The 27192-nt window shown below is 33.2% G+C and overlaps 1 protein-coding gene across 5 annotated transcripts; it reads left to right on the forward strand.

Annotated features, from left to right (window-relative positions):
* Positions 1 to 802: 802 nt before the first annotated feature.
* Positions 803 to 25409, forward strand: ODR4 (odr-4 GPCR localization factor homolog; the record flags this gene model as incomplete). Of its 5 annotated transcripts, none has more annotated exons than XM_084249710.1 (13): positions 803 to 901; positions 1756 to 1890; positions 4976 to 5071; positions 7701 to 7807; positions 9157 to 9193; positions 9954 to 10094; positions 10876 to 10971; positions 11793 to 11861; positions 14453 to 14581; positions 15261 to 15357; positions 19127 to 19312; positions 24048 to 24158; positions 25342 to 25409. In XM_084249710.1, the coding sequence occupies 13 exons, from the start codon at positions 803 to 805 to the stop codon at positions 25407 to 25409; spliced, it is 1371 nt and encodes a 456-aa protein (XP_084105836.1). The 5 variants fall into 5 exon arrangements, with proteins under 5 accessions (XP_084105836.1, XP_084105837.1, XP_084105838.1 ...); XM_084249711.1 differs by having other exon boundaries at positions 15261 to 15350; positions 19141 to 19312; XM_084249712.1 differs by lacking the exon at positions 11793 to 11861.
* Between the last annotated feature and the right edge of the window lie 1783 nt (positions 25410 to 27192).

Raw genomic sequence — 27192 nt, forward strand, 5'->3', positions numbered from 1 at the left:
GAGATGGTGTTTTTAAGGGAAGAGATTCTAGAACCAGATTGCTTCAATTTAAATACAACCTTTGGCATTTATAAGCTTTGTAACTTGGGCGAGGCGTATTACCTCTCTTCAATTTCTTTATAAAATGAGGTATTAATAGTAGTATCTGTCTCATGGCCGTTTTGAGAATATTAAATGTTACTGAATTCAAAGCGTATATAGAACAATATCTTATAACAAGTAGGAGCTATACAAATTTCATTATTCCATTGTTATTTATCTTTTCATAACTGTTGTTGTACTATGAGTTACTCAAGGGAAGAGATCCATTATTTTTGTCTTTTTGCCATCCCCTGGCATAGTTTATTTCACACAGTAGTTCTTTAGTGTAATCTTGTCGAGTAAATGAGTTTGAGTGCCTCTGCCTCCCAGTGAACATCAGATATGGTCATCTTTCCTATTTTAGAAATCAGAAGACTGAGGCTTAGCACAGTACAAAGGTGATACAACTAAGACTAGTAGACCTGAAATAAGTCAGGGGTATTGACTGCTAGTTTAGTGTCCTCTCCCTTATCCCAGGAATAGAAGATTTCACCTCTCCCGTCAATGGTGGTTGATAGTTGTTTGCTGTGACACTATGTTGAGAATTCTGAAGCACACTTAAACTTCATAAAGATAAATATCCCTATTTAATAAGCAATCTCTGCAAGAAATGGAGTGTATCTTTATACTTTTCTTATGAGAAAAACATTGTAAATTATATTTTTACCAAAAAGCTACATATTTTTTCTTGTATTTTAGGATTTCAAATTAGTTCTCAGTAATGGGAAGAACCTACATTGTCGATGAAACCGTTGGCCAGTATCTTTCAAACATCAATCTCCAAGGAAAGGCTTTTGTTTCTGGTCTTTTAATAGGACAGGTATGTATCTTTCACTGTGCATTTGATAAAACAAACTGAATCTTAGTGCAGGTAAAGTCAGCTATTTTACCATAAACTCATCGTTGGGGTGGAGACATGGGTGTAAGACTAGTAAATTTAAAGTAAATTTTGAAAAACAATGTGGAAAAGTAGGACTAACCTAGCTTAGGTTTGCTCAAGTAAAAATGCCTTTGACATGCAAAAGTAATTTATAATGTAGGAACTCCATAATTAGAAATTTTACTGACCAGATTATTCATCTTTTCTAGGTATTTTTTGCTCACTTCTAATATTTATTATTCCTGGTTTTCCAATTCTTCACAAAAGTAGCTTTTGACAATTTAATTCACATTCTTCTTAAACTTGTAACAACATTGGTCATATATTTTTATTACAGGGTGATAGTGCCCATCTTATGGAATTTCTTTTTATGTTTATTCCATGGAGAGGAAGGGAAAGGGATTGAGGGAACTTAGGAAATTAAATAAATTTTATTATCCTTTTAGAGTTATATTTTAAAAATCAAACACAAAATGGAGAATTGACCGAGCATACTTTCAGTTTAAATGCAGTTCATTCACTCATTACTAAATTATTTTTAAGAAACACTGTGATTCACATTCAGGATGCCCAAATAAATAAGGAGCTGATGGCATTAACTGCATTAAGAGAGAAGTAGCTTGTGAAGGAAATGTCAGACTCCCTGTGAAAATTGGTTTCTTTGTAGATTCCATTGTAATTGTTAATAGATATTAACAATTTAACATACTATACATTATTTTTTCATGTCACAAAAGCCTTACCATATTCAGTTAGCTATCACTCTAATAAACTATATCTAATTTGTTTTTAAGTGTTCGTCACAAAAGGATTATGTGATTCTTGCCACTAGAACACCACCCAAGGAGGAACAAAATGAGAATCTCAAACAACCCAAAGCTAAATTGGATAACTTGGATGAAGAGTGGACTACAGAACATGCTAACCAGGTCATCCTATTTGTTTCCTTATGTAGTTAAGTTTGTGTTTATTTGACCAGCAAAATTATACCAATTCATCCTCAGGTGTCTAGATTAGGACTTCAGAGTACTCTTTATTTTTAAAATTTGCATGGCTTATCAAAAATATGTTACCTTTTATTCTGTTTCACCCATAGTGATATTTTTTATTTGTTGATTACTTGTGTCTAATTTAAATAGAAATAAACATTTTATTGAAAGTTAGGTAATCCAGCCAAGATTGAATAGTGAAAAAATGGCAGCAGTTGGATTTTGAACCCTGGCAATAGATCTTATCTGTTATGCATAGCTGTTTTTGTTTTTTTTTTTTTAGCCTATTTCCTGTTAGAAGTCATTTAGCTCATTTCCAATTTTTCTTCTTTTTTCTTTTTTTCCCAAGTTTTTTTTTACCTTAGAATACAAGTAATTGACAGTATAGTTGCTAGTCAGCTTGTTTTAAAGACATAGTGGTAGTCATTGAGTGAATAAAATGGTTAAATTTTTTAAAAATATCCTTTTACAACTTACATTTTAACGATAGCGAAAGTTCATTACCAAAAACAATTATAAGACATATGATAAAAGTAAAAAAGTAATATAGGAAAATGGAATGGGAACTGATTAAATATTTGACAGTGGCTGAATTGCAGACAGCTGTTCACAGAGGGCTCTGAACTTGAAGGATGAATAGGTCTTTGCCAGTAGAATTCAGGGAACACATTGGATGCACTGAGGGCAGTATAACCAAAGGCATGTATGTGTATAACTAAAATATGGGGTATATAAAAGGATTTGTTAGACTTAAGACCCTAAGGTGCCAGTTGTTGCATAGTTTTGGAGTGTCATTTTTAGATACGAGGCATTTGTTCAGTAGATAGTAGTTCCCTTCACAGCTCCCTATTTTGAGTAGTTAATTTGATTGATCTATCAATAATTTAGAAAATAATCTTGATCTCTTGGTACTGAGTAAATGGAGAATAGAGTGAGTATAGACAGAACACACTATAATTTCAGCAGTAGTACAAAAGAAGGTGATGTGAGTCTAAGCTAGTTGCTGAGCTTTATGAAGCAAGTGTCACATCTGTTTTGTTTATAGCTGTAGCCTCAGTACCAGTTGCAGTATTTTTTTTTTATTGTTTATAATGAGAATTCCAAGATATTGGATAAGTGGATATGTGAATAAACCAACAAATGCAATGTGCTAAAGCATCATTGTCAAAACATTCCAAAGAAAAAGCTAGTATTAACAATGTTTAATGATCAGGCAGATTGGGAATGAGGAGATATTGTGGGAGAGTAGCTAGAGATTACTGAGATTTTTGACCTGGGTATTTAGGAAGATTATATTGCTGTTACATAAATAGGAAGCATATTTGGGGATGGGTGAGAGGAAATGATAAATTTATTTGCTTGAAACTATTTATTGAATGGATTATACTATTTGATAAGGAATATTAATTTCCTTCTGCAATCAACTTTAAATCTTTCAGACACACAAACATGTATGTGTATGTACACACAATTTATAAGCAAGGTAGATTAGCCTTTTGCCTCTAGAAAAAAAATACCAGTTTTATGTATCGATGACTTTGAAAACACATACACATTCCCCATGCTAAATATAAACCTTTATTCTTTATATGCCAAGCTTTTGTTACAGCAATGAATAGAATTTATGAAATCAGAAGAATCCAACAGTAAAGAGGGGTTAGACTATGGTATCTGATTTTTCTGGAGACAGCTTTGCGACCAGTTTGCTCATACATTAAATATACAAAAAATAATCAAAGCACTCTGAACTCAGTGTATAGATGGTAGGAAAAAATTCCTATGGCATTAAAAACTTATCATAATCATGTGAAGGGAAATGTAGGACAAATTCATAATATATATCAAAAATCTTAAAACTATATATAACTTCTTGACCCAGTAATCCACTTTAAGAAATTTATCTTAAGCAAGTTGTTCTTCCTTCTGTGAACACAGAAGGACTTACAAGGATTTTTAACCAATATTATTTTAGTGTAAGAAATATGGGAAATAGCATAAATGCCTAATACCAGTGAATAGCCTTAAAAATTGAGGGAAACTTGAACAATAGAAGGTAATAAAATTTTGAAGTCAAATTCCCCCTGTTCAAATTCTAGGCTGTAATAGAATTTCTGCTAAATATTATAGGAATAAGAGTAGTTGAGGGCCTCCCCTGGTGGAGCAGTGGTTGAGTGCTGGGCTGTGAGGCTGCTGGCAGCCTCTGCAGTGCTGGTTCGTTCCCTGGCCACTGGCGAGGGTGCCACAAAAAAAAAAAAAAAAAAAAAAAAAAAGGCCAGTTGAGAATCACTTCCTCCCATAAAAGACCTCCCATTCCTGTTACTAAGGTACGTAAACAGTAATGATAACGTAAACAGGCTTGTGTGGTAGGTAAGCTCCATGAGGAAACTATGTCAAAGTCTTGTGGAAGTTTGGAGATGAGAGGATTAGGAAGGCATTCTTCAGGCTGACTTTGAAGTACTTGATAAGTCTAGTCACATAAACAAGTAAGAGGTAGTTGTGACTGAGGGAGCAGCCTGAGTGAAGGTATAAAGTCAGAAAGGCCAGGCGTATGTATAGAAAACAGTGAGAAGTTTCTAAATGATGCTTGAATAGTTTAGGGAAAATAGCATCAAATTAGCACCAGCTAATCTGAATGTCAGAGTAGCCATTTAGAGAATCTGAAATGCTAGTCTTAAGGTAAAATTTATATTTTATTTAGTTGATAGTGGAAGCCACTGAAAATATTTTAGAAGATATTTCAGTCTTTGATCTCATGAGAAAGGGGTTTATATTTATTAATGCAACTGAAGGGTATCATTATTAAGTGGTTATATTTATACAATAGTTTTAGTTAAGGGCACTCTGAAGATTGTGTTCAGAATATGTCGTTCATCTTGGTTGTCATTCATTTTTTGATATTTTAACCAGTTTTTCACTTCAATGCTTTGAATATAACTGTAGTGCTCAGTTGGTATTTGCTGATTTAATAGTTTCTCCAACTCTATTTAATGTGGGTGCTTATGTTATTCTGTGTTTCTGTTTTTAGGTATCCAGAATGTTACCTGGTGGACTTTTAGTTCTTGGAGTATTTATTATTACAACTTTAGAAATGGGAAATGATTTTCAAAATGCCCTGCGTAGAGTAAGTCTGATATGTAAAAAATTCTTAAATTACTTATTACTGTAATTGAGTATGCATATGTATACCAGTCCTAGCCATATTTAGATTTATGTTTCATAATTTTTAATGGTGGGATTATACTGAAACAACTTTTTCCATCAAATTGCTTGGTATCTTGAGTGTAACAAATGTCAGTGTTTATATTTTTTATCAAAGCTACATATTTTAAAATGGTCTTTATTTTAAAGATAGTTTTGTGTTACTATGAAATAAGTGACAGTGTGGGCCTCCCTGGTGGCGCAGCGGTTGAACGCTGGGTTGCAAAGCTGCTCGCAGCCTCTGCAGCACCAGTTTGATCCCTGGCCACCGGGTGAGGGTCCCACATGGTGCGCAGACCTCTCCTGCCACCCGCTGCTCCCCTCAGCAGTGTACTTCCTCAGTCTGCCTGCTCTGCTGTCCGCTCTGACTATGGTGAATTCTCTCACCCTCCCGTGCTTCTGACTGTACCCAGTGCTTGTATAAATAAATAAATAAATCTTTAAAAAAAAAAATGTTTAAGCCAAAAAAAAGAAACCACTTGTTTAAAAAAAAAAGAAATAAGTGACAGTTGTTTAACAGTTTTTTGTGTGTGCAGTAGCAGTATTCTGCCAGACCTTCCATTTGGTTCCAAGTGATTGCTATACTATGACATTAATAGGTCTTAAAATTCCTCACCTTCTGTTGAGTTTTCTCAGTATCCTAAAAGTAAGGCATAAAGAACCAATCGAGGGCCTCCCCGGTGGCGCAGCGGTTGAGTGCTGGGTTGCGAAGCTGCCTACAGCCTCTGCAGCGCCGGTTCGATCCCCGGCTGCTCCCCGGCCACTGGAGGAGGGTCCCACATGGCGCGCAGACCTCTCCTGCCGCCCGCTGCTCCCCTCAGCAGTGTACTTTGGTCCTTCTGCCTGCTCTGCTCCCCGCTCTGGCTCTGGTGAATTCTCTCACCCTCCCGCGCTTCTGACTGTACCCAGTACTTGTATAAATAAATAAATAAAATAAATCTTAAAAAAATAAATAAATAAATTCTTAAAAAAAAAAAAAAGAACCAATCGATACTTACTTTTTTTTTTTAATTTTTTTAAAGAGGCATGTATTTTTATTTATTTATTTGTTTGTTTGTTTGTTTATACATGCACTGGGTACAGTCAGAAGCACGGGAGGGTGAGAGAATTCACCAGAGCCAGAGCAGGGAGCAGAGCAGGCAGAAGGACTGAAGTACACTGCTGAGGGGAGCAGCGGGCGGCAGGAGAGGTCTGCGCGCCATGTGGGACCCTCCTCCGGTGGCCGGGGAGCAGCTGGGGATCGAACCGGCGCTGCAGAGGCCGCGGGCAGCTTCACAATCCAGCGCTCAACCGCTGCGCCACCAGGGAGGCCCCTCGATACTTACTTTTTATCCCTGGACAGAGTATCTATCCTGAATCCCCTGTGTTTTTTAATTCCTACATCAGAGTTGGATAACATAATCTACAAGTCAATTTGAAATCCAGAAGCTCTTTTCACTTAAATTATAGTCTAAAGTAAACTGCTTAGCTAACTTTAATTTCTTAGCACTCAAGATCCACATGAGCCCTCAAGAAGGCATTTCACACCCAGTTTTGTGACCTTCTTATCTATCACATATCCCTCTCTCTAACCTTTGACATTTGTACTTTGGGGAGTACTGGAAGAAATGGAGAAATTCCCCTCCCCTGGCAAGTTATTCACCTTTCTGCCATTTTTTCCATTTTAGTCAAATGTACCTCTTTCACAATTGTTCATCCTCTGGTGTTTCAAAATATATCCCAAATCTGTGTATTTAATGGCACTGGTTGTGCACCTTTTGTGTTTAGTACTGGATTGAGTGGAGTGAATGTGGCTTCAGTATTAGAGATGCAATCAGGTGCTCCTTTTTTTTACTTTTGTATTGTTTTTGTTCCTAAGAAGCATATAAGAGTTGAGAATACATTTTTAGAAATTTTTTTCACTTATCTAACTCTTTTCCATTGACCTGCATTGAGGGACATAATAAAAAATAGCCCTGTAAAACTTGTCATGCTCTCTCCTATAAGATCTCTCCTATTGTTAAGAACTTTGCTCCCTATATTACTTTTGTCTGAAAATTTTCTTTTGATGTCATTATCAAGAAAGTTATGCCTCTTCTGAGCAATTGTTTTCAGTATATAGATAATATGAATTAGATTAGTTTATTTTCTTTAAATTTCTCTTAACTAATCTCTAGTTTTCTCTCGGTGCATTATTGTTGGAAAGCTTAGAGTTAAATTTATGGCTTCTTTCCACAAATCAAGTATGCATTTTTATAATTCTTAATCCTAGCATAAATTTATATAACTCATTCTGATCTTTCTCACTTTTAATGTTTTTCATGTCATTTGATCATTAATTATGTGTTACATATATCATGAATTGTATTTTTCTATTTAAAATTAAAATCCAGTTTTTTATATCCTTAAAGTCCAAATGGCTAATAATCAGTTGTACTTCTTTTGAGGAAAGGAATATATAATGATAGAATTTTGAAGCTAAATGGGAGCTTAACATTATAGATGTCTGTTTCTGCACTCATTTTTCTTCTATCATTTTACTTTCAATTAATGTGTGCTTTTCTTTCTTTCAGCTTGTATTTGCTGTGGAAAAATCTATGAATAAAAAAAAGCTGTGGGACTTCACAGAGGAGGAAGTCTCAGAACGAGTGACACTTCACATTTGCTCTTCTACAAAAAAGTATCTTTTATCTAGGGTTTATGTTTTATGTAATACCAAAATATGTTCCTGCAAGTTTTTCCCCTAAACATTTATTTTAATCATTTTTAAAATGATTTATAAATTGTACTGTAAATAATATAATTAGAACTACTAATAGTAGTGGTATTGGTTGTTAATCATGTCAGGGTTGTAAAGAATTTGAGAAAAGGCTAAAGATTCTGAATTCTTTACTAGCTGTCTGCTCCTGTTGAAACTCATACATTTCCTGCAGAGAGGTTAAGTGCCCATCTGACTGACAACTTTGGTATAGTAATGCTTTTATGACGTTACATGTCAGCTCTAATTCCTATAGGTAAAATGCTCAATTCGAAGCACAGGTGTACCAGGATAGACAGTATGGAGTGTCCAAGAAATACTTGTCTTTGAACAAGATCATGTGACACAAAGTCAGTAACATAGTTTCTTTTCCTCTACATCTTGCCATAGTGACTTCTAAGCAAGAGACAGTCTCACCAAAGAGTGCAGCAAGACAAGGGTTCAATAAATTAGGTCTTCCAAAAGGCAGAATTCAAAAAGGGATCATTCCTGCAAGATCTGGGCTTTTATTTTAACTCTTTTGGTTATGAACTAGAAAGTTCCATGTACAGGCCCAATAAACATTGTCAGACTTGGCTCTATTCAAAACAGCACTCCTATTTGTTTCAGAGGGCACATGTTTGAGGAAAATTTTGCAAGTGCTGCTATTCTATTTGATGTATTAGTAGTATTTATAAGCAATAGGAAATAGTTTAAATGACTGCAAGTACTATCTAGGACAATTCACATGTGCATTTATACACATAATTATATCTATTTGTACAAACACATACATGAACATATATGCTTGGGTATATACATGTATGTACATATACATTTAAATGTATGCAGTCATATGCATTTGTAAAAGTTCTTGAATGCATGCACTTTATGTTTTTTTTTTTTTTTTTAAATAGAGGCATGTTTTATTTATTTATTCATCTGTTTGTTTTGTTTATACATGCACTGGGTACAGTCAGAAGCGCGGGAGGGTGAGAGGATTCACCAGAGCCAGAGCGGGGAGCAGAGCAGGCAGAAGGACCGAAGTACACTGCTGAGGGGAGCAGTGGGCGGCAGGAGAGGTCTGCACGCCATGTGGGACCCTCCTCCGGTGGCTGGGGAGCAGCCGGGGATCGAACCGGCGCTGCAGAGGCTGCTGGCAGCTTCGCAACCCAGCGCTCAACCGCTGCGCCACCGGGGAGGCCCTGCACTTTATGTTTTGATGATTTATTTTCCTTTGATTATCAAGAATTGCCTCTCTTTTTGTCCATTTCTATCCTTAATTAGTAAAGGACAGTTTGTCGAACTTATGATATTCATGATCCAAAGGTAAGAAAAATTACTGTTTAAATATTTTTCTGTGTTACAAACTGGTTTTTAATAAAATTTAAATTCCTATTTAGTTTAATAATCTACATGAAATAATAATTTTAATGATTTCAGTGCTGTCACTTCCTATTGATATCCACAACCACCTGTAATTTTTATTTTGAAATGTGATTAATTTCATTACAGGAAAGGAAAGCTTTTTTTTTTTAACTGTTAAAATATTTTTGCTACTCTCTCCCTAACTTGTTTGTGTATTAGGTATTATATTTGAGAGACTGGGGGTAAAGGTGGGCTTTTGCTTACTACAGTGCCAAGTATACAGCCTACCTGTACGTAGAAGCAGGCTAACATATTGCTGTGGTATGTAAAAACATGTGAAAAAGTAACTGCAGCATTTTGTTAGCAAAGAAGGGACAGAAAGGAGAATGTCTCACAATTATTAGTCAGATAGTTATAAGACTGTGGAAGAACACATACGAGCTGGAGGAGACCAGAGAACTTGCCAGAACTCTCAACATGGAACTGCCTGATCCCTTTTAACCTACTGCCGTGGGAAGAAGTTGTCAAGGTTACCTGCTTGGCAACATGACTTAATGCTTGCCTTAGTATTATTCTGTTCTAAGCTATTGCCCTTTCTTGAAGGAATTTAATCAGATATTTTAGATATCAGTTTGTATAAGTTATTAGGTTGATATTTATGGTATTTTAGTGATCTGTGTATTTTACCTAAGTCGCATATTTTTTGTTTTTCCTCTTAAAGAGTTCAGCCAAACCAGCAGATTGGAAGTATCAAAATGGACTATCATCTTCATGGGTTTCTTTAGAGTGTACAGTTCATATTAATATTCACATACCACTCTCTTCTACTTCTGTCAGCTATACTCTGGAAAAAAATACAAAGGTATCAGGGTAAAATGAATTTTCTTTAGTGATTATTAAATAGACAATCTCTTTTCATTTATTCTGGTTGTACTATTAATTTTATAATCCTCAAAAGTTGCATTCTAATTACAATGATGTTGTTATACTATGATATATTACCCTAGCCAGATTAGAAAATTATATAGAGATGGGAGAGTGTCGTAATACAGCTGTATTTAGCATAACAGCTACTCCATCCTTATTAAGTATAGTTAATTTACATTTAAAATATAAGAAAATATGCTATTTGGTCTTTTTACTTTCTCTTGGTCTTAATTTTTTCTTCCCTTTCCCAGTTAGTCATTTTTAAATTTTCTATTTTTTTTTAATTTTCATTTTTAAATTTTCTAATACCGTTATTTTATTTGCAACTTATTTCTCTTCTTTTTTCCTATGAAAGAAGGCAAATGGAGTAGGTTTGTTTTTCCTCTTAATGGTACTTTATTTTGAGGTGCTTTAAGGTAATGGGAATTAGAGCATTTATTCAAGTATGGTTGTGTAGTTAGTAAACCTCTTAAGTCTGGTGAAATGAATGTGAGTTTGGGATAAATATTAGAAAAACTTAGTTTAAAAATGTATGAGATGCCAAAAATTGGGGATTAAACTTTTTAATTGTTTATGAGACTGAATTTAAATACCACAATGCTGATATTTAGGGATTTTTAATATTTCAGAATATTAGGTGGAAAAAAGTAGACTCCAGGGCATTAAATTGAGATGGCATTATACCTGAAAGATATTCTTGTTCTCTTTCTTTTAAGACTGGACTAGCACGCTGGGCCAAGCAAATAGAAAATGGTGTTTATTTGATTAATGGACAAGTTAAAGATGAAGATGGTGACCTATTAGAAGGACAGGTAAGTTAAAAGGAAATCATCCTATGAAATTGTGGTTAAAGAAAAATAAAAGATGCCTTATGTTTAGTTCTTTAGCCCTTGGCTTTATGAAAACAATTTTCATCAACTTCTTATTTCTAAGGTCTTTTAAAATAAAGGGCAAATATTATTCTCAGAATATTATGGGAGAGTATATCTAAATTAATTGTATCCTTAAACCTGAGGGAGTAAATTTTACCTAAATTCTATTTAACCTCCAAATTAAAAACTCTCCACTTAAAGGCATGTTTTGTTCTGTTCTGATAACAGTTTGAAGACTAATAATATCATTTTGTAGGTGACAACCTGTCCTTTATGTGTAGATGTCCAAAGTAGCTTTGACCTAAAGGAAGACGAATATTGGTTGTATCTCCTTTTAGAGCAAGAGTCAATGAACTCTATGTAAAAATCCAAATAGTAAATTATTTCATACTTTATGGATCATCTGGTCTCTTTTGTAGTTAACTCTGCTGTTACAGAAGCATCACAGACAAAATGGCAATGAAATCTTGATTGTGTTCCAATAAACCTTTGTTTACAAAGACTGATGGTAGTCTGGATTTGACCTGCAAGCCATAGTTTGCCAATCCTTGCTTTAGGGGAATGAAAGTAGGGAATTAAAGGTTTTTAAGATACTCACTAATTGATAGAGAATATACAAAGTAATGTTATCTATAGAAAAGATAAAATAAAGCAAATAAAAAGACTTTCCTGAGTTACTTAGCAAATGTAGGATAGTTCCCATATGGTCTTTTATGTTTTACTCTGATCTCCTGTAGCTTTTTAACTTTTATGTTTTTCAGAAAAAATCTTCCAAGGGAAATGTTCAAGCATCTAGTCATTCTTTTGATGTCAGAGTGCTAACACAGTTGGTAAATATTTTTAAATGATTATCTAAAATACTTTATTTGTTAGAATAACTATAATGAAATTCTATTTGTGTGTTTGTTTTTATGCTTCTGTTTTTATGTTTCTAATTAGAATTTCAGAGAATTTCAGAGAATTTGTCAAAGAATTTCAGAGCTAGAATAGACTGTAAAAACATCAAGTTCTAGAAAAGGTATTCCCAAGAAACATTATATCTTTTTCTTTTAATTAGGTAATTTTAGTTTACAACACTGAATAGTTTCTGCATGTACAGTTTCTCATCTCAGCATCTGCGTCTATCACACCACGCCCACCAGATGTTCAGTCACCATCTGTTACCAACCAATGGGCCCCCTCCACTTATTCCCTCTCTCTCTCTTCTTCCCTGATAACCATCATACTGTTGTCAGAGTCTAAGGGTCTGAGGGTTTGTCTTTGTTTTTCTTTTGTTTGTTAAATTGCTTTTTCCCCTTCATATTCCACATATGAGTGAAATCATGTAGTATTTGTCTTATACCTTTCTCACTTAGCATAATTCCTTCAAGGTCCATGCATGTTTTTGTAAAGATGAGATTTCATGTATTTTTTTACTAAGAAACATTTTTTTATTTCTCCAGATATCTTTAAACATTTATTTTTAGGAAATGAATGAATAGGTATTTTGTTAAAGAATAAATTGTTTTCATTTATTGATTTTTTTTTTTATTAATGGGTACATTTATCTCCCCACCCCCCGGGAAATATGTATTTTTTTATTTTATATATTTTTACATCATTTTTAATTTTTGCACAATGTATGCATTTTCATCTTGGTTATAGTCCCCATACAATTCCCATCCCCCTTGCTTTGATCCTGGTCCCTTATTTAGGTTTTCTAAATTCCTGCTATGAGTGAGACCATCCAGTATTTTTCTTTTTCTTTCTGGCTTATTTCACTGAGCATGATCCCTTCCAGCTCCATCCATGTTGCTGCAAATTGCATGAGTTTATCTTTTTTGATAGCTGAGTAATACTCCATTGTGTATATGTACCTCATCTTCTTGATCCAGTCATCTATTTTTGGGCATTTGGGTTGTTTCCATAGCTTACCTATTGTAAATAGTGCCGCTATAAACATAGGGATACAGGTGCCCTTTTGCATTAATGAAGAAACATTATTTTAATAAAACCTGTTTGGGTCTTTTGCCTTTGCGCCAGGCAGATAGCTATTTAAACTAGTTCCTATGCATAGTTATATATGCATGTGTGCACATGTATTACATAATACTTTGGGTTATAGGTTTTATAAGCAAATTCACAACTCTTCCAAGTAAACGAGGTGTACACAGCTGTTGTATATGCTTGTTAGCAACATGAGTTGTTATATACTTAATTTGAAATAGATTGATGGTATCTCTGATTTGATAAAAATGACACAATATTAGGAATGTTTATATTTTTATGTTTGTTTTAAATTACACATCTCTTCAAAAATTGAAAATTGGCTATCTTAAACAAAAAATTAAAGTCACTAATAAAAGTATGAATGCTTTTGACTTTAATCTTCTCTTCGACCTCCATACAATATGTTGATTCTTCCTTTGCAGTGTTAAAGTCATCTCTTATCCTCCTTATAGTCCCACTGCCATTCAGTTTACAATTTTGTTACTTTGTCTAGATGATCACAGGTAAACTCTTAACTGGTCTCTCTCCATCTATTTATTCATCTCCATCTATTTATTCATTATTGCCCAACATGATTCTCTGAAAATCCTGAGACATTTGTTCACATATTTCTTGGAGTATTTTCCGTATTTCAAATCTGTCTTATATATGACCTCTGATCATCCTTCCTGAATTACATTTTACATTGATTCGCGTGTTCATTAACTTAGCAAATTTTTTCCAGAATTGAGTGTATGTAAGGGTCAAATACTAATTGTATTACCAACCTTGCTGAAAATTCTTTACTTATGCTATATTAAGTAGAAAGTCTAACTCAAGCCTCTTTTTAACCTTACCATTACTTTTCATTATTTTCTGACTTACTATTCTAAAGATAGTTTTTTATTATCATTTTCTGGTCACAAGTAAATTTTGTTTTTGCTCTAGAGCATGGCATTATTTTTAGTCTGAGTTATGAATTTAAAGTATACAAATAAGTGTCTATGTGTTGCTTTTTATCTTGGCATATTTATTACATCCTGCTTTGTGTCTCAGTTACTTTTGTGTAAACATTATTTTGTATAGTTATGTCCCTATGAAATCATATCTTCTTAATGTATCTTTCGTCCTAACAGTACTTATATGAGTTATCAGCAAATAATATATTTTCAGTGAATTTATTAACTGAATATTGGTACTTTAGATGTACTTTATGTTAGTAAGAAAAAAACTTTGAATGTAGTACTACTTAATTTTAGAGTATATCCAAAATGCTCATAAAATAGTATGTAACTTATAAGGAGAAGTATTAGGACATTTTAATTTGTGAAGAATATTTTCATTCAATCAAAAATCCCTTATTCCATGAAATGATTTATATGTTATTTAATTTAGTATTTCATATAGTTAATAATAGTTGGCTATTAGAACTTAAACAGATTTTGTCTTTCAGCGTTTGAATTCAGAACACAGATCCACAGCCACAGTCCAGATCTGCAGCGGCTCTGTAAATCTTAAGGGTGCTGTGAAATGTAGAGCTTATATTCACTGCAATAAACCCAAGGTTAAAGATGCTGTGCAGGTATCAAAAGGATAAAAACGGGTATATGACAAAAGGGAGCATGTTAACATAGCTATTCAAAAAAACTTTTTCTTAACTTCAGATTTCATAATTACTAATTTGATTAGTTAACTGATAAAGGCCTAATCTGTTGGGTGGACCAAATATATATAACTTGTCAGAGAATTTTCATTTGTATCTATTGGATACCTTTTTTAAAAGTGGTGTTTATATACATTTAGTAGGTTCTCCACAGTTGTGACGTATAAGTACACTTGAAATCATTTCTTTTGGGGAAAATTGAACTTTATAAATAATAGGAAAAGTATTCATAGGCAGAATTACTATGTAGTGTTGTATACTCTGTATAATTCAAAATTTTAAAAATGATGACTGGAACTTTTGTCACAGTTATACATTTCTTAATTTATAATGCTGGCATTATTTGTTTAGATGCAAAGTTTCATTAATTACTAGGTTTTATATTCTACTTAGATGAATTCTAGGCAAATTTGCTACTAAACTATAATGTGTTAATAAGCATGTTAAATATTTGGAAGTAAGAAGGTAGAATAATATATCAGTTATTTTTGAGGGCATGATTATACAGGGAAATCAGTTACCTGGAGGTTATTTGGTAGTAAAATAATATAGATCTAAAATAATTATTTAATTACTTATTGTGTTTTGTTTTCCGTAGGCAGTGAAGAGAGATATTTTGAATACAGTTGCTGACCGTTGTGAAATATTATTTGAGGATCTTCTTTTAAATGAAAGTCCAGAAAAAAAAGTTATGAGTATAAAATTAAGTACTTTTCTTGCATGTATTCAATTCATATAGTAATAGGATAGCAAAATAGAATAAATGTCATCTTTTATATCTACTTATATCTTTTATAATAATGTGTCATCTTTAACTTCTTGAATGAAAATTTTTTAATTGCCAGATTTTTTTCAGTACCCTAAAATATTACAAATCTCTTAACATAGCAATTTTGGAAGGATTTTTTTTTTTTATGCTACATTAACTTCAATCCAAATGAAGCAAACATTTTTATTAGTGCCTGAAGTTTTTTTTAAGGTTTATTCAGAATCAAAATATTTATTAGTGTTGAGTATTATATAATAGATTATTCAATCAGTATTAATTTCTGGCATATTTGTAATTGATTGCTCTTACTCTTACCAAATATTTCTTTGTATATTAGTTTATATACTTTGTAGGCTTTGGTTAGTTTAAATATAGCTAGAACTTGGTATCTTAACCTTTTATAACTATTCCATATTTTGAGAAATATAAATGTCTTCTTACATTTCAGTAATTTGTATTAAGCTATTTTTTTACTCAAAAAGTAATTTATAATACTGAATAAGCTTTTTGAAGCACACACATCTTCCCCTTGCTACTATTGAGATTTGAGTGGAGTGACAGTTGAAAGTTGAATGATTAAGACATATATGTATTAGCTTATTCAGGGAATATTTTATTGTTTATAGGAAAAAAGCATGACTCCTCTATATAACTACACATTTCAGTTTTACTGATAGCCATTATGTCAAGTTTGGTAGGCTAAGATAACAAAGTTATCCTTTATTTTATTTTATTTTATTTTATTTTATTTTATTTTATTTTTGCATAGAAGATCTGGGATATAGGCTAAGTGGTACTGGGGGTGGGGTTGAGAGAATTCACCAGAGTCAGAGTGGGGAGCAGAACTGGTGGATCTACTGAAATACACTGCCAAAAGGGGCAGAAGGCGAGACAGGAGAGGTCTGCTACGCCATATGTGGGTTAGCTCCCTGGCTCAGATTGAACTCAGGCCGTAGAGGTGATAGCACTGAGAGTGAATGCTTGGGCCACCAAAGAAGCCCAAAGCAATCCTTTCATACTCCTAATATAATAAACTCATGAATTTACCAGATTTACCATTTGCCTTTCCTGTAATTCACAAATAACCCTAACTTTCCACCCACTAGTCACATGCTTTTGCTTGAGACCAAGTTTGAATCTTTTATGCAGCTATGAGGTTGAGATTTTTGTTTTGGGAAGTAGTAAGACATGATCACTTAACCACACAATCTTATAGCAAAAACAAAGCTACATTGATGAGGCTGCTATGTCAATTTGATTTTGTTTTTACTACTTGACTTTGTGTATGTGATAACTCTAATGGTTTTAAACATTTACTTCACTGTCCTCAGCAACAGTTTGTGTAATAGCTAAATTATGAAGTTTGGTATTTTGAGAACATGGGGATGTATCCCTATTAGTGCCAGAGAGCTACCATATCACATGTTAGGTATTAGAATATTGCTAAGTGCCCTATTACATTTCAAAATGCTTCATAAAAATGGTACTGTGTAACTGTGCTGCTATTATTTTATATTTAGTAAAATTAGGTGCTTCTACTAACAGTTGTGTTATTTGTACATTAAATTTAATTTATTAGAAGTCAGTATCATAACCTCTTTCTAAATTTTTTTTAAATGGAAGGAAAAAACCTCACTGATAATTGAGTGGCCTTTGAGGCTTGTGTGAAGAGAATGGGTACTAGAGTTTGGTGGGAGAACAAAAATCTTGAAATTCTTGAATTCTGTATCTGCTCTGTTAATGGTAGGGTGACTGTGCACAGATAGTTCAGCCTGTAAGTCTGGAGTCTTCTATATAAAATAAGAATTGCAGTAGCCACTTTTTGATGCTGTGAGATAAAATTTTTTTAAAGTCCATAACAGAAGTTGGTAAGCCAATACCTTAGTAAGTGGTAGTTGCTATTATGTTGGAAATAATGAAAGAGGAGAACTACTTACTTTATGTTAATTGCCTTTAAAAAGTTTCTTAACCATAATTTTTGGAAAGTGTAGCATTGTAATTTAAAAATATGGTATAAATATATATTTTTTAACTTCATTAACAGGAAATTATTCCAGCAACATGTTTGTTGCTCTTTAGATATGACAGAAAATTAAATTGCAAGTATAATAATACAAATAAATGTATTATTTTTAACAGCAAACCTAGAATTCAGTTAGAAATAGTTTTAAAATTTTACATTCCAATTACACATGCACATTATAGCTATCTTTGAAAGGTTTGAACTTTTCTCATTTCAAGCAACTATGGCCCAAATAAAATATATATTCCTAATTTCAGTATGTGGACAAATTGATGTACTATAGTACAAATTGCAGTAATATAATTTTTTAACTAGGAGGCAGTCTGATCAAGAGTAAAATTGTTCTCCTAGTTCTCATATGAAAACAAGTTACAGTTTCCTGAGACACTTAAGGCATTCTTCATCATCTTCTGTTTATAGTTACAGAAAGCTACCACTAATTTCTTAATAAGGAAATATAGGTTACTATTAGAATGAGTCCTGGTTTTGTTCATCTGTACTTTTGTATCTTTCCAAAATCATATCTGTTGCTGAAAAGGTCATTCTTTATACAAAATCTATTTCTGTTAATAGTTCATTAGAATCATGATGTTAAGCCAAACAATAACTATGTTTTTGTGTAGCACTGACTATCTTAGAAATTGAGGGAAATATGTTTTACTTTGTGAATTTTCAAAGAATGAAATATAGGTGTTGTTTATTTAATTGCAGGTTATTTTTTTTTCCCTGAAAAATGACTTAAGGCTGTTTACAAATAGGCATTACAAGTATCAAGATAAAATTAAATATTAATAAGGAATATTAAATATTATGAGGAAAGGGGAAAATGAAAATAAAACAAGATGGAGTTGATAGGGAGGTTACTACATAAAATCATGTCTTGATGACTTCTATCTGCTTGATCTCTAGCATCTATATAGATGAAGTCAGTGTTGAGATTATACAAAATGAATGCCATTATGTATATGCTTGATGTTGGTAGCCATTCATTTACTCCTTCCCTGCATGAAAAAGGCAAGATTAATTTATAAAATTCAGTACTTGTAAGGTTAAAACAAATAAGAAAGACGAAATGTCTAAGACCAGGGTAAGAATTCTTTCTTGGGTATTCCTTGATAGGACACTGGGTAATACAGCAATGCACAATCAACAGAATCCTTTCCCTTAAGGTAGCCATAAATTTATGTTTATGGTACTTTAATTTCGGTCTCTTGTAGAGCCAGCAGTGTTAAGGTAAAGCAGTTCTTAGAAAATGAAAAGGCCTTTTAGATTTTACTTCTTTTTAAAAAAAATAATTTATTTTTATTTTTGCATACAATCGGGTGTAGACCAGAGCTGCGTGGGTGGGGGAAGTACAGGGGAGAGTGGTAAGAGTCACCAGACACAGAATGGGGAGCAGTACAGGTGGATCTACTGAAATACACTGCTGAGGGGAGCAGTTAGCAAGACAGGAGAAGTCTGCTGCATCATGCGGATTAGCTCCCTGCCTAGGGATCTAACTCATGCCACAGTGGCAGCTGATAGTTTGATCGCACTGAGACATTAACCCCTGTGCCACCAGGGAGGCACAGATTTTACATATGTTAAATGCTTTCATATCCTTGTCAAATATATGTCATTGATACTAGTAACAAACCTATCTAAATATTGATAATGTTCTTTCTCTTTTTAGATTCTGGAAAAGAGTTCCACATTCTTCCTCTCCGTGTTTTTGTCCCCATTCCAGGATCCTCTGTAATGTTATGTGACTATAAATTTGGCGATGAGTCAGCTGAAGAAATCAAAGACCATTTTAGAGAGATGTTAGATCATATGATTCAAATAGAAGATTTAGAAATTGCAGAGGAAATAAACACAGGTAATTATATGGTATTATTTAAGAACTTGAATATACTGTAGTCGAAATTACCTATGAGACATCTAGTTTAAATACCATGTCTTTTAGATTTCCTTAAAACTAGTTCTGTTTGACACACTAACCAAGGCATTTTTAAATATGTTTAATTTCTACGTATATAAATGTGCAGTATATTCATGGAAAATAGTACCAACATTTAAGATTAGGCTTCCAAACATAGTAAGTAGTGCTTCATAAAACAAGTGCAGCCTTAAGTAGGTGGAAATATATAACTTTCAGGTATTTTTACTATAAAAAACATTTTCTCAAAACACATTGTCATTATTTAGCTAAATATGTCAGAAAGTTTTGAAACCTCTTTATTGAATTTCTTTTCTATACTGTTTACCTTTATTTCCCTAGCTCTTTCATGTAACTATGCTTCTAAGCAGAAATGGGCAAGAATTTAGTAAACATGTTAGGGGAAATGGTTTATAAACAGATACATAAATGTAGGGTAATGTTAGCTAGCATTATTATAAGATTTTGAACTAACAAACCTTTTATATACAGATGGCTATCGGCACAGATGGCTAGCAAATCTATATATAGATGCTCAATAATGCTCAGCTTCACTTATTATTAGGGAACTACAGATCAAAACCATAGTGAGACATCGTCTCATTCGTGTGAGAATTCCCTACATCAAAAAGACTAAAAACGACATGTGTTGGCAAGGTTGTAGCCTAAAAGGAACTTTCATACGCTGTTAGTAGGAATGTAAATTGGTGCAGCTGCTGTGGAAAACAGTATGAAGGTTCCTTAAAAATCTAAAAATAGAAATACCTTATGATCCAGGAATACCTTTCCTAGGTATTTATTAGAAGGATATGAAAATACTAATTTGGAACAATTTAAATACCCCAATGTCCATAGAAACTTTATTCACGATAGTCAAGATGTGGACTCAATCTAAATTCCCATCAATGGATAACAAAGTTATGGTCTGTATACTCAATAGAATACTACTCAGCTATTAGAAAGGATAAAATTTTGTTTTTTGTAACTTGGATGAAACTTCAGGTGACCATGCAAAGCAAAGTAAGTTAGAAAGTAAAAGACAGTAACCAGATGGTTTCTCATAACAAATCACAACAAAAATCTCTCTCAGATTCTGTGAATAATATAGTGTTTACCAGAGGGGAGAGGAAGAGTTGTGGGAAGAAAGAATAGAAGGCATCACCTGAGAGTAGGAATGACATTAGAGTGCTGTTTAGTTACAGATAGAGGTGAAACTATGCCTCCAAATATATATATATTATTGTAAATTAATGGTGAATCAATAAAACTTATATTATGAAAAATATAATGCCCCTTCTAAATTATAATGAAAAATGCTAATATGAAAGTGTAATGTTTTATATGTATCTAGATTTTTATAAATATGTCACATCAGGTTTCCATATTAAATAAACCATTAAAAAAAAGTAGTTCAAATGTTCAAATTCAAAAATTAAAATCATTTACTATCCGTTTCAGAACGTTAAGCTTTTTATAAGTATCTAGGTTTAGTTTTTCAGATTTAATGTTATTATTTGACTGATTGTTATTTATTGGTATTGTATAGTACAGTTGCCAAGTAGTTGCTATGTTAAAAATATATATTTTGCCAAGTAAATATCTTAAAATAACATCATTCTAAATGACTTAAGGGATGAAGAACAGTTTGTCAAAATGACTCACCTAAGGTGAGGGATAACTATGACTTTAAGATTTCTGAGCTGCATTAGTCATCTCCTAGTAGAAATTAACAATTTAGATGTATTTTATCTTAAACACCATGTCACTTAAAATTTTGAGACACTTCTAAAATCTGGTGAATTTCATCTTTGCCAATTCTGCCTTGATATCGGAGCTAAAATTAATTTTTTGGGGGGATTTGGTTAAACATTGTTAATTATAAAGGAAAAATAAGCAAATGCCAAGGATGCACTTTTCTGGCTAAATCATTGACTGTCATGCAACCTCATTAATTTAATATTCAAGAATGAAGAAGAAAATAACGAATCAGTTCAAGACTCATTTTAAGATTCTGAATTGTCCTACCTTCCTGTCAAAAGCCTGGAATGGAATCAGAACATGTCTGCATCTTAGTCTGCATTCCTAAGGTCCTTGGTTTCTCTTTTGGTGACAGTTAATCAAGGAGGTTATTTTCTTACATGATTGATTTGGGGTTTGTTAGTAGTTAAAATTAACTGGATTTAAGAAATGGCTGAGATCTAATTTAATGTTAAATCATATTATTTGCATTTATATTTCAAATAACTTAAAAGTATTGGTGGAATGACATAGTATCTACAGTTTGTGTTAAAATCCTGCAAACCCCCACCAAAAACAAATGGACAAATTGTTATGACAGGGCCTTATTCATCTTGGAAAATTGTCTGCTTTGGTAAAATTATCTCCAATTTGTATCAAATCAAGATGATTTTTATGACATTTAAAAATAACACAGAGGTAAGTAAATTATTTGCCCAGGACTTACTGAAGCATGAATTTCCCATATAAAATTTAGTATTAAATGTTTAATATATCATGACAAATAAAACTGTTATGTCCCATACATATAAATACTTGAGTGAAAAATATTCCTGTAACAAACAGGTGTAATTCACCTTTATCCATTACTTTTGTTATCTGTGGATCTTAGTGGCCCAAAGGAGAAACTTTCTAGCAGTAATACTTGCTAATAGAAAATTCAAAGTGTTTGTGTTTAACATGAATATAATTATTCATTAAACTCCTAGACCCATAAATGAATTTGCGCCATTTGAAGCTGGTAGACTAACGTAAACTAGAACTAAGGTATATGTCCCTTGAGAAAACCAGAAGTTATAGAAACATAGAAGACTGAATAGTTCTAGAAACAGTTCTTTTTTTTTTTTTTAAAGATTTATTTATTTATGCATACGAGAGCTGGGGCACAGGCCAGAGATGCAGGGGGTGAGAGGATCCACCAGAGACAGTGCAGGGAACAGAAAAGGCAGATTGACTGAAATACACTGCTGAGGGGAGCAGACGGTGACACAGGAGAGGTCTGTTGTGCTGTGTGGGTTGCTCCCCAGCCCGCTGGGGATGGACCTCGCGCTGCAGAGGTTTGCGGATTACTTCATAGTGTGGTGCTTAACCTAACCTTGCGCCACCAGGGATGCCCTAGAAACAGTTCTTAATAAAACTTTGTTGGCTGTTGTAATTAATCTGGTAAAGGAGAAGGAAAAAAATGAAAATTAGTTTTGTATTTATTTTTAATTCTTTAGTTACATGCTTGAAGGGGGTGGGGAAGATGGTCAGGCTCTTGATTCTAATGACATAGTTACTAAGAATTATTTCTGAAAGTCATGGTTAACCTTTCTGCAGAGGAATTTGATGAGATGTAGGTTACTTTTTTCTTTTTCTTTCATCCATTTAGTACCATAGATTAATTGTTTCAGTGAGTTTATGTATCATCCTTGTAAGCCTATGTTAGTATATTGGATTGTAGAGATGGCTGCCAGAACTTTTTAAATCCAAGTGCTGAATTTAAACAGTAGGATTTACTCTCTCTCAGTCTGTACTTCTTGTCTTTGTGAATAAAGGGATCAACATGAAGTGGTTACTTTCAAACATAGTTCTCTAAAGTTCCCTACAGCAGCACTTCACTACCACTTAACTGGGGGAAACAGGAAGTCTGATTCCAGGAACCTCCAAGCTTGCATCAACCAGAGTAATTCTACTTTCATCTATTTTACATGTTGAGGTTTTCTGTCAGATTCTTTAGCACTAAGGGGGAAAAAACTGAACACCACCAGCATGTGCACTAAGGATATTTTTCGGTCAAAAGCTTTTAATCCATGTTAAATATGTTCAATGAAGCCAACTTCCATGAATTGCTGTTGGCATAATGAAGTAGAAAAATAATATGTAGGGCCTCCCCTGGTGGCGCAGCGGTTGAACGCTGGGCTGCAAAGCTGTCCACAACCTCTGCAACTCTGCAGACCTCTCCTGCTGCGCCCACTGCTCCCTTCAGCATTGTATTTTGTCGGTCTGCCTGTTCTGTTCCCCGCTCTGGCTCTGGTGAATTCTCTCACCCTCCCTCAATTCTGACTGTATCCAGTGCTTGTATAAATAAATCTTTAATAAATAAATAAATAATTTTTTTAATTAATTAAAAAAAAGAAAAATAACATGTATCCAATTTGAAATTGCTGCTTGCCAAAACCACCAATGAGTGATAAAAAATTATCCCAATTTAAGAGTGAAGATTATCCAGCTATGATCTGGTTTGATTTTTGGTATCAGTTTATCTTTGCTACCAAAAGTAAGTTATAATTTGTGGGAATCATTCAGCTCTGACTCTGTGACTGTCTGGTTTAGGTCAGTTACAAAACTACATAAAATATTTTCTTATTTTTTTTTTTACATTTTAAAAGGAGAGGCTTATTAGGAAAAGGAAAAAGAAAAAGGCACCTTCATAGTCACAGGTGGGCAGGAGAGACAACCATAAAGTATTTTAAATATGATGTCAGTTTGATACGTATTCCACAAAAATTTATTCACCTACATTTGATAATGAACAAATTCACTGTTATTAAAGAAATCAAGTAGAAGGAAAATGGACTTCACAGGGTGTTCTTTATAATGTTCTTCTTTAAAACTCATTTTAAAATGGTAATTATCCACATTTTATTTAGGGTTTATTATTATTATCCTCTTACAGTATGCGTGAGTTCCTCTATAAATACTGAACCTTCATTGGATAACACAGATGATGAACAGCCAAAACAACCCATTAAAACTACGATGGTATTGAAAATTCAGCAAAACATAGGTATTTTATTTATTTTATAATGTTGAAAGGATGGTATTTTGGATTTGAATTTTCTTGCCATTTTAAAATTTCATTTCATTTTGATTTTCTTAAAATTACTAGATTAAGCCAGCATTTACTGGTACTGTAGAAAAATGTCAGGCCCTGGAGATAGATTTACAAGTAATTTATAAGTAATGCATTTCCAAGTGCCTTCAAAGATAACACTTCTTAATCATTTCATTTGTGTTCTTAGAAAAGCTTGTTGAGTTTGGGGAATCAATAAATAGGAAAAGTCAGTGTTTTCTAAACTGGTATGCCCAGGATTATTGTTGCTGAAGATTTTGATGTTTTCTTTGGAAAAAAGTCAAATTCAAGTCTATAAATTTATAATGCATTTAAGCATTTTAAAAACTCCAAGAAGTACAGCAGTCAGTTCAACATTTTTCCAACTTACTGCATGGAGATTGTTGTTCAGTGTGGAATCCCAATTTGAGAAATGCTTTCAAGTATTGAAACTTTTGACTGAGAAAAATCGTATGCTTTAGTTATTGTCCTTGTCATTCATTAAAAAAGTTAAATTACCTAAATTCTTTGTATCATATGGATTTTGTGTGTGTGTGTGTGTGTATTGCTGTGCTACTGTGATCGATTTTTTTTTTTAATTTACAATAAGGAGAAATAAAAATTAAAAAAGTCACCAACCCAGACTTCCTTAGATTTTATAATGGTAGAATCTGAGCTTTTGCAGTTTCCAGTGACTGTACAAATGACTGTGTTATAATGATTGAGAACCACTGCCCTTTGGTGTCTTATTAGTTTAAGTAACATGAGATACCTGAATGTCACTGTAAATATTTATAGAAGTTTTTAAAATATATATTAATTTTTCTCTTAGATGTGGTAGCATGCACACATTTATAAGAGATACATCATTTTCTTTTAAGGTTTTGCTACAGTGGAGAAGTATATGTTTACCAGATAAATTTAATCGATCTATTTTTTCAGCTTAGTCATATATTTTTCTCCAAGATTTTGCTGGCTTTTGGTGCACATATATATGTGTATAAGCATTTGTATTTTTGTGTGTATGTTGTTGTTGTTGTTTAGGCCTGTCAGTTAACCACATTTCAGACCCTAGGATCAGCTAAGTCTTCTTTTGCTCATTCCATGTCCATTTGTTTTGTGTTTGTTTTACTTTTAGGTGTGATTGCAGCATTTGCAGTTGCAGTCCTTGCTGCGGGTATCTCCTTTCATTACTTCAGTGATTAGGTTGAGGCATAAAGAGCTTCCTGATCATCCAGTGAACACTGACCAGCAATTATGAATAATAAAGATGTAAACAGTCCATCTGCACTTAAGACAATAGCAGCCAGATCTGCTGCCGTAATGCCTAAAATGAAATCACCAGCTGCCTTGTTTAGCTTTGCTTATATTACAGGTGGCTCAGGATTCCAAAAATAAAATTATGCATCTAAAGGGGAATTGCATGCAACAATTCATTATTATCTTTTTTTTTTAAATGTTCAAAATGATGGCTTACTTTCACAGATTTTAGTCCTATTGATGTGAATCACATATTTATCAGGATGTTGAAAATTTGAATAGTTGACTGAATATCTTAGTAAGAGAACACAAAAGAAATTTCTGCAAACAGACAACAACCTGTTGGGTAAATTAGTACCAGTTGACCTCTCTAATGTATACTCAGTTCCAAGATACTGATGGAGTTCTGATAGAGAGGCAGGAAACTTTTCCATAGAGGTTTGATCAGAACGATTGATATAAATTACGTGCTTTCTAAAGTTAGATTATCATACTGTTTTAATACAAGACTTTTGCTTCTAACTACATTAGGCTAGTTGCTAAAAAAAAAAAGTAGATCCCGAATAAAATCTACATCTGAATGCATTAGTAGTAAACTAAAAGAAAATAAGGGAATTCTTCAAGCACAATAACCTCTATCTTTGTCCCCCACAAAAAATGAGCACATTTTGCATTGGGAATGATAAACATTAAGCATATAGGTGGACTGTGATTGCCAGATGGTAAATAGCACTACCATGTGCAGTTTGTCTGGGACTAGAAAAACAAGAAATCTGAAACTGAGATGATCCCCCACCTGTGACAGTTGAAATGGCCCTCAGCTACCCTATAGTTTATGGTAGAAGTAAAATATAGGCCAATATTCCCTAATTTAGGTGCAAGATCCCATAGATAAAGATCAGGCAATATTATTTCATAATTTCAGAACACAAGACACAAGTTGAAAGCATGAGAGAACCTGTAAAACAACCAACTTTGGATTAAATTCTTGAAGCTCATTACCAACATACATGAAGGACAGAACCACAAGCACACCTGAAAAAACCAAATAGAACACTGGAAATGACAACTGTATTACTTGAAAAAAAATAAAAATACCTCAGACATGTTAAATATTATATTAGACTCGCTAGAGAGATAATAAACTGGAAGCAAGATCTAAAATTACCCAGTGAATAGCAAGGAGAAATGAGGAACTACAAAATATAAAGAGAAGTGAAGCGATAGAGAAGAATTATGAAGACTGACAGTAGTAGGAAGAGAAAATGGAGAGGCAATATTTGAAGAGATAATAGCATTTTCTGCATTTGGTAGAAAAACATGAATTCATATATTGAAAAAGAAAATATGTCCCAAATACATATATAGATTAAATCCATGCCCAAACTCAATATAATGTCAGTACAAGATGCCAAGCATAGACTTTAAAAGCAATCAAAGCAGAGAAAATATCATTGAAGGCAAGACAAATACTCAGATTTCTCAATAACAACAATGTACCCCCAAAAATGGTAGAATAATACCTTCAAAATTCCGAGAAAAGCCTTTTATTAACTTAGAATTTGTAACATGCCAAATTGAAATACATATTCAAATGAGACACAGATTTTATCACAAACCTCATTAAAGAAACTGCAGAAGAATAATCTTGAAGAAGGAAAATGCTATCAAAAGTATCTGAAATTGAAGAACTGATAAAGTGATAAACATCAAAATCAAAAGCATGGTT

This window comes from Talpa europaea, assembly GCF_964194135.1.
Source record: "Talpa europaea genome assembly, chromosome: 12".
Lineage (NCBI taxonomy): Eukaryota > Metazoa > Chordata > Mammalia > Eulipotyphla > Talpidae > Talpa > Talpa europaea.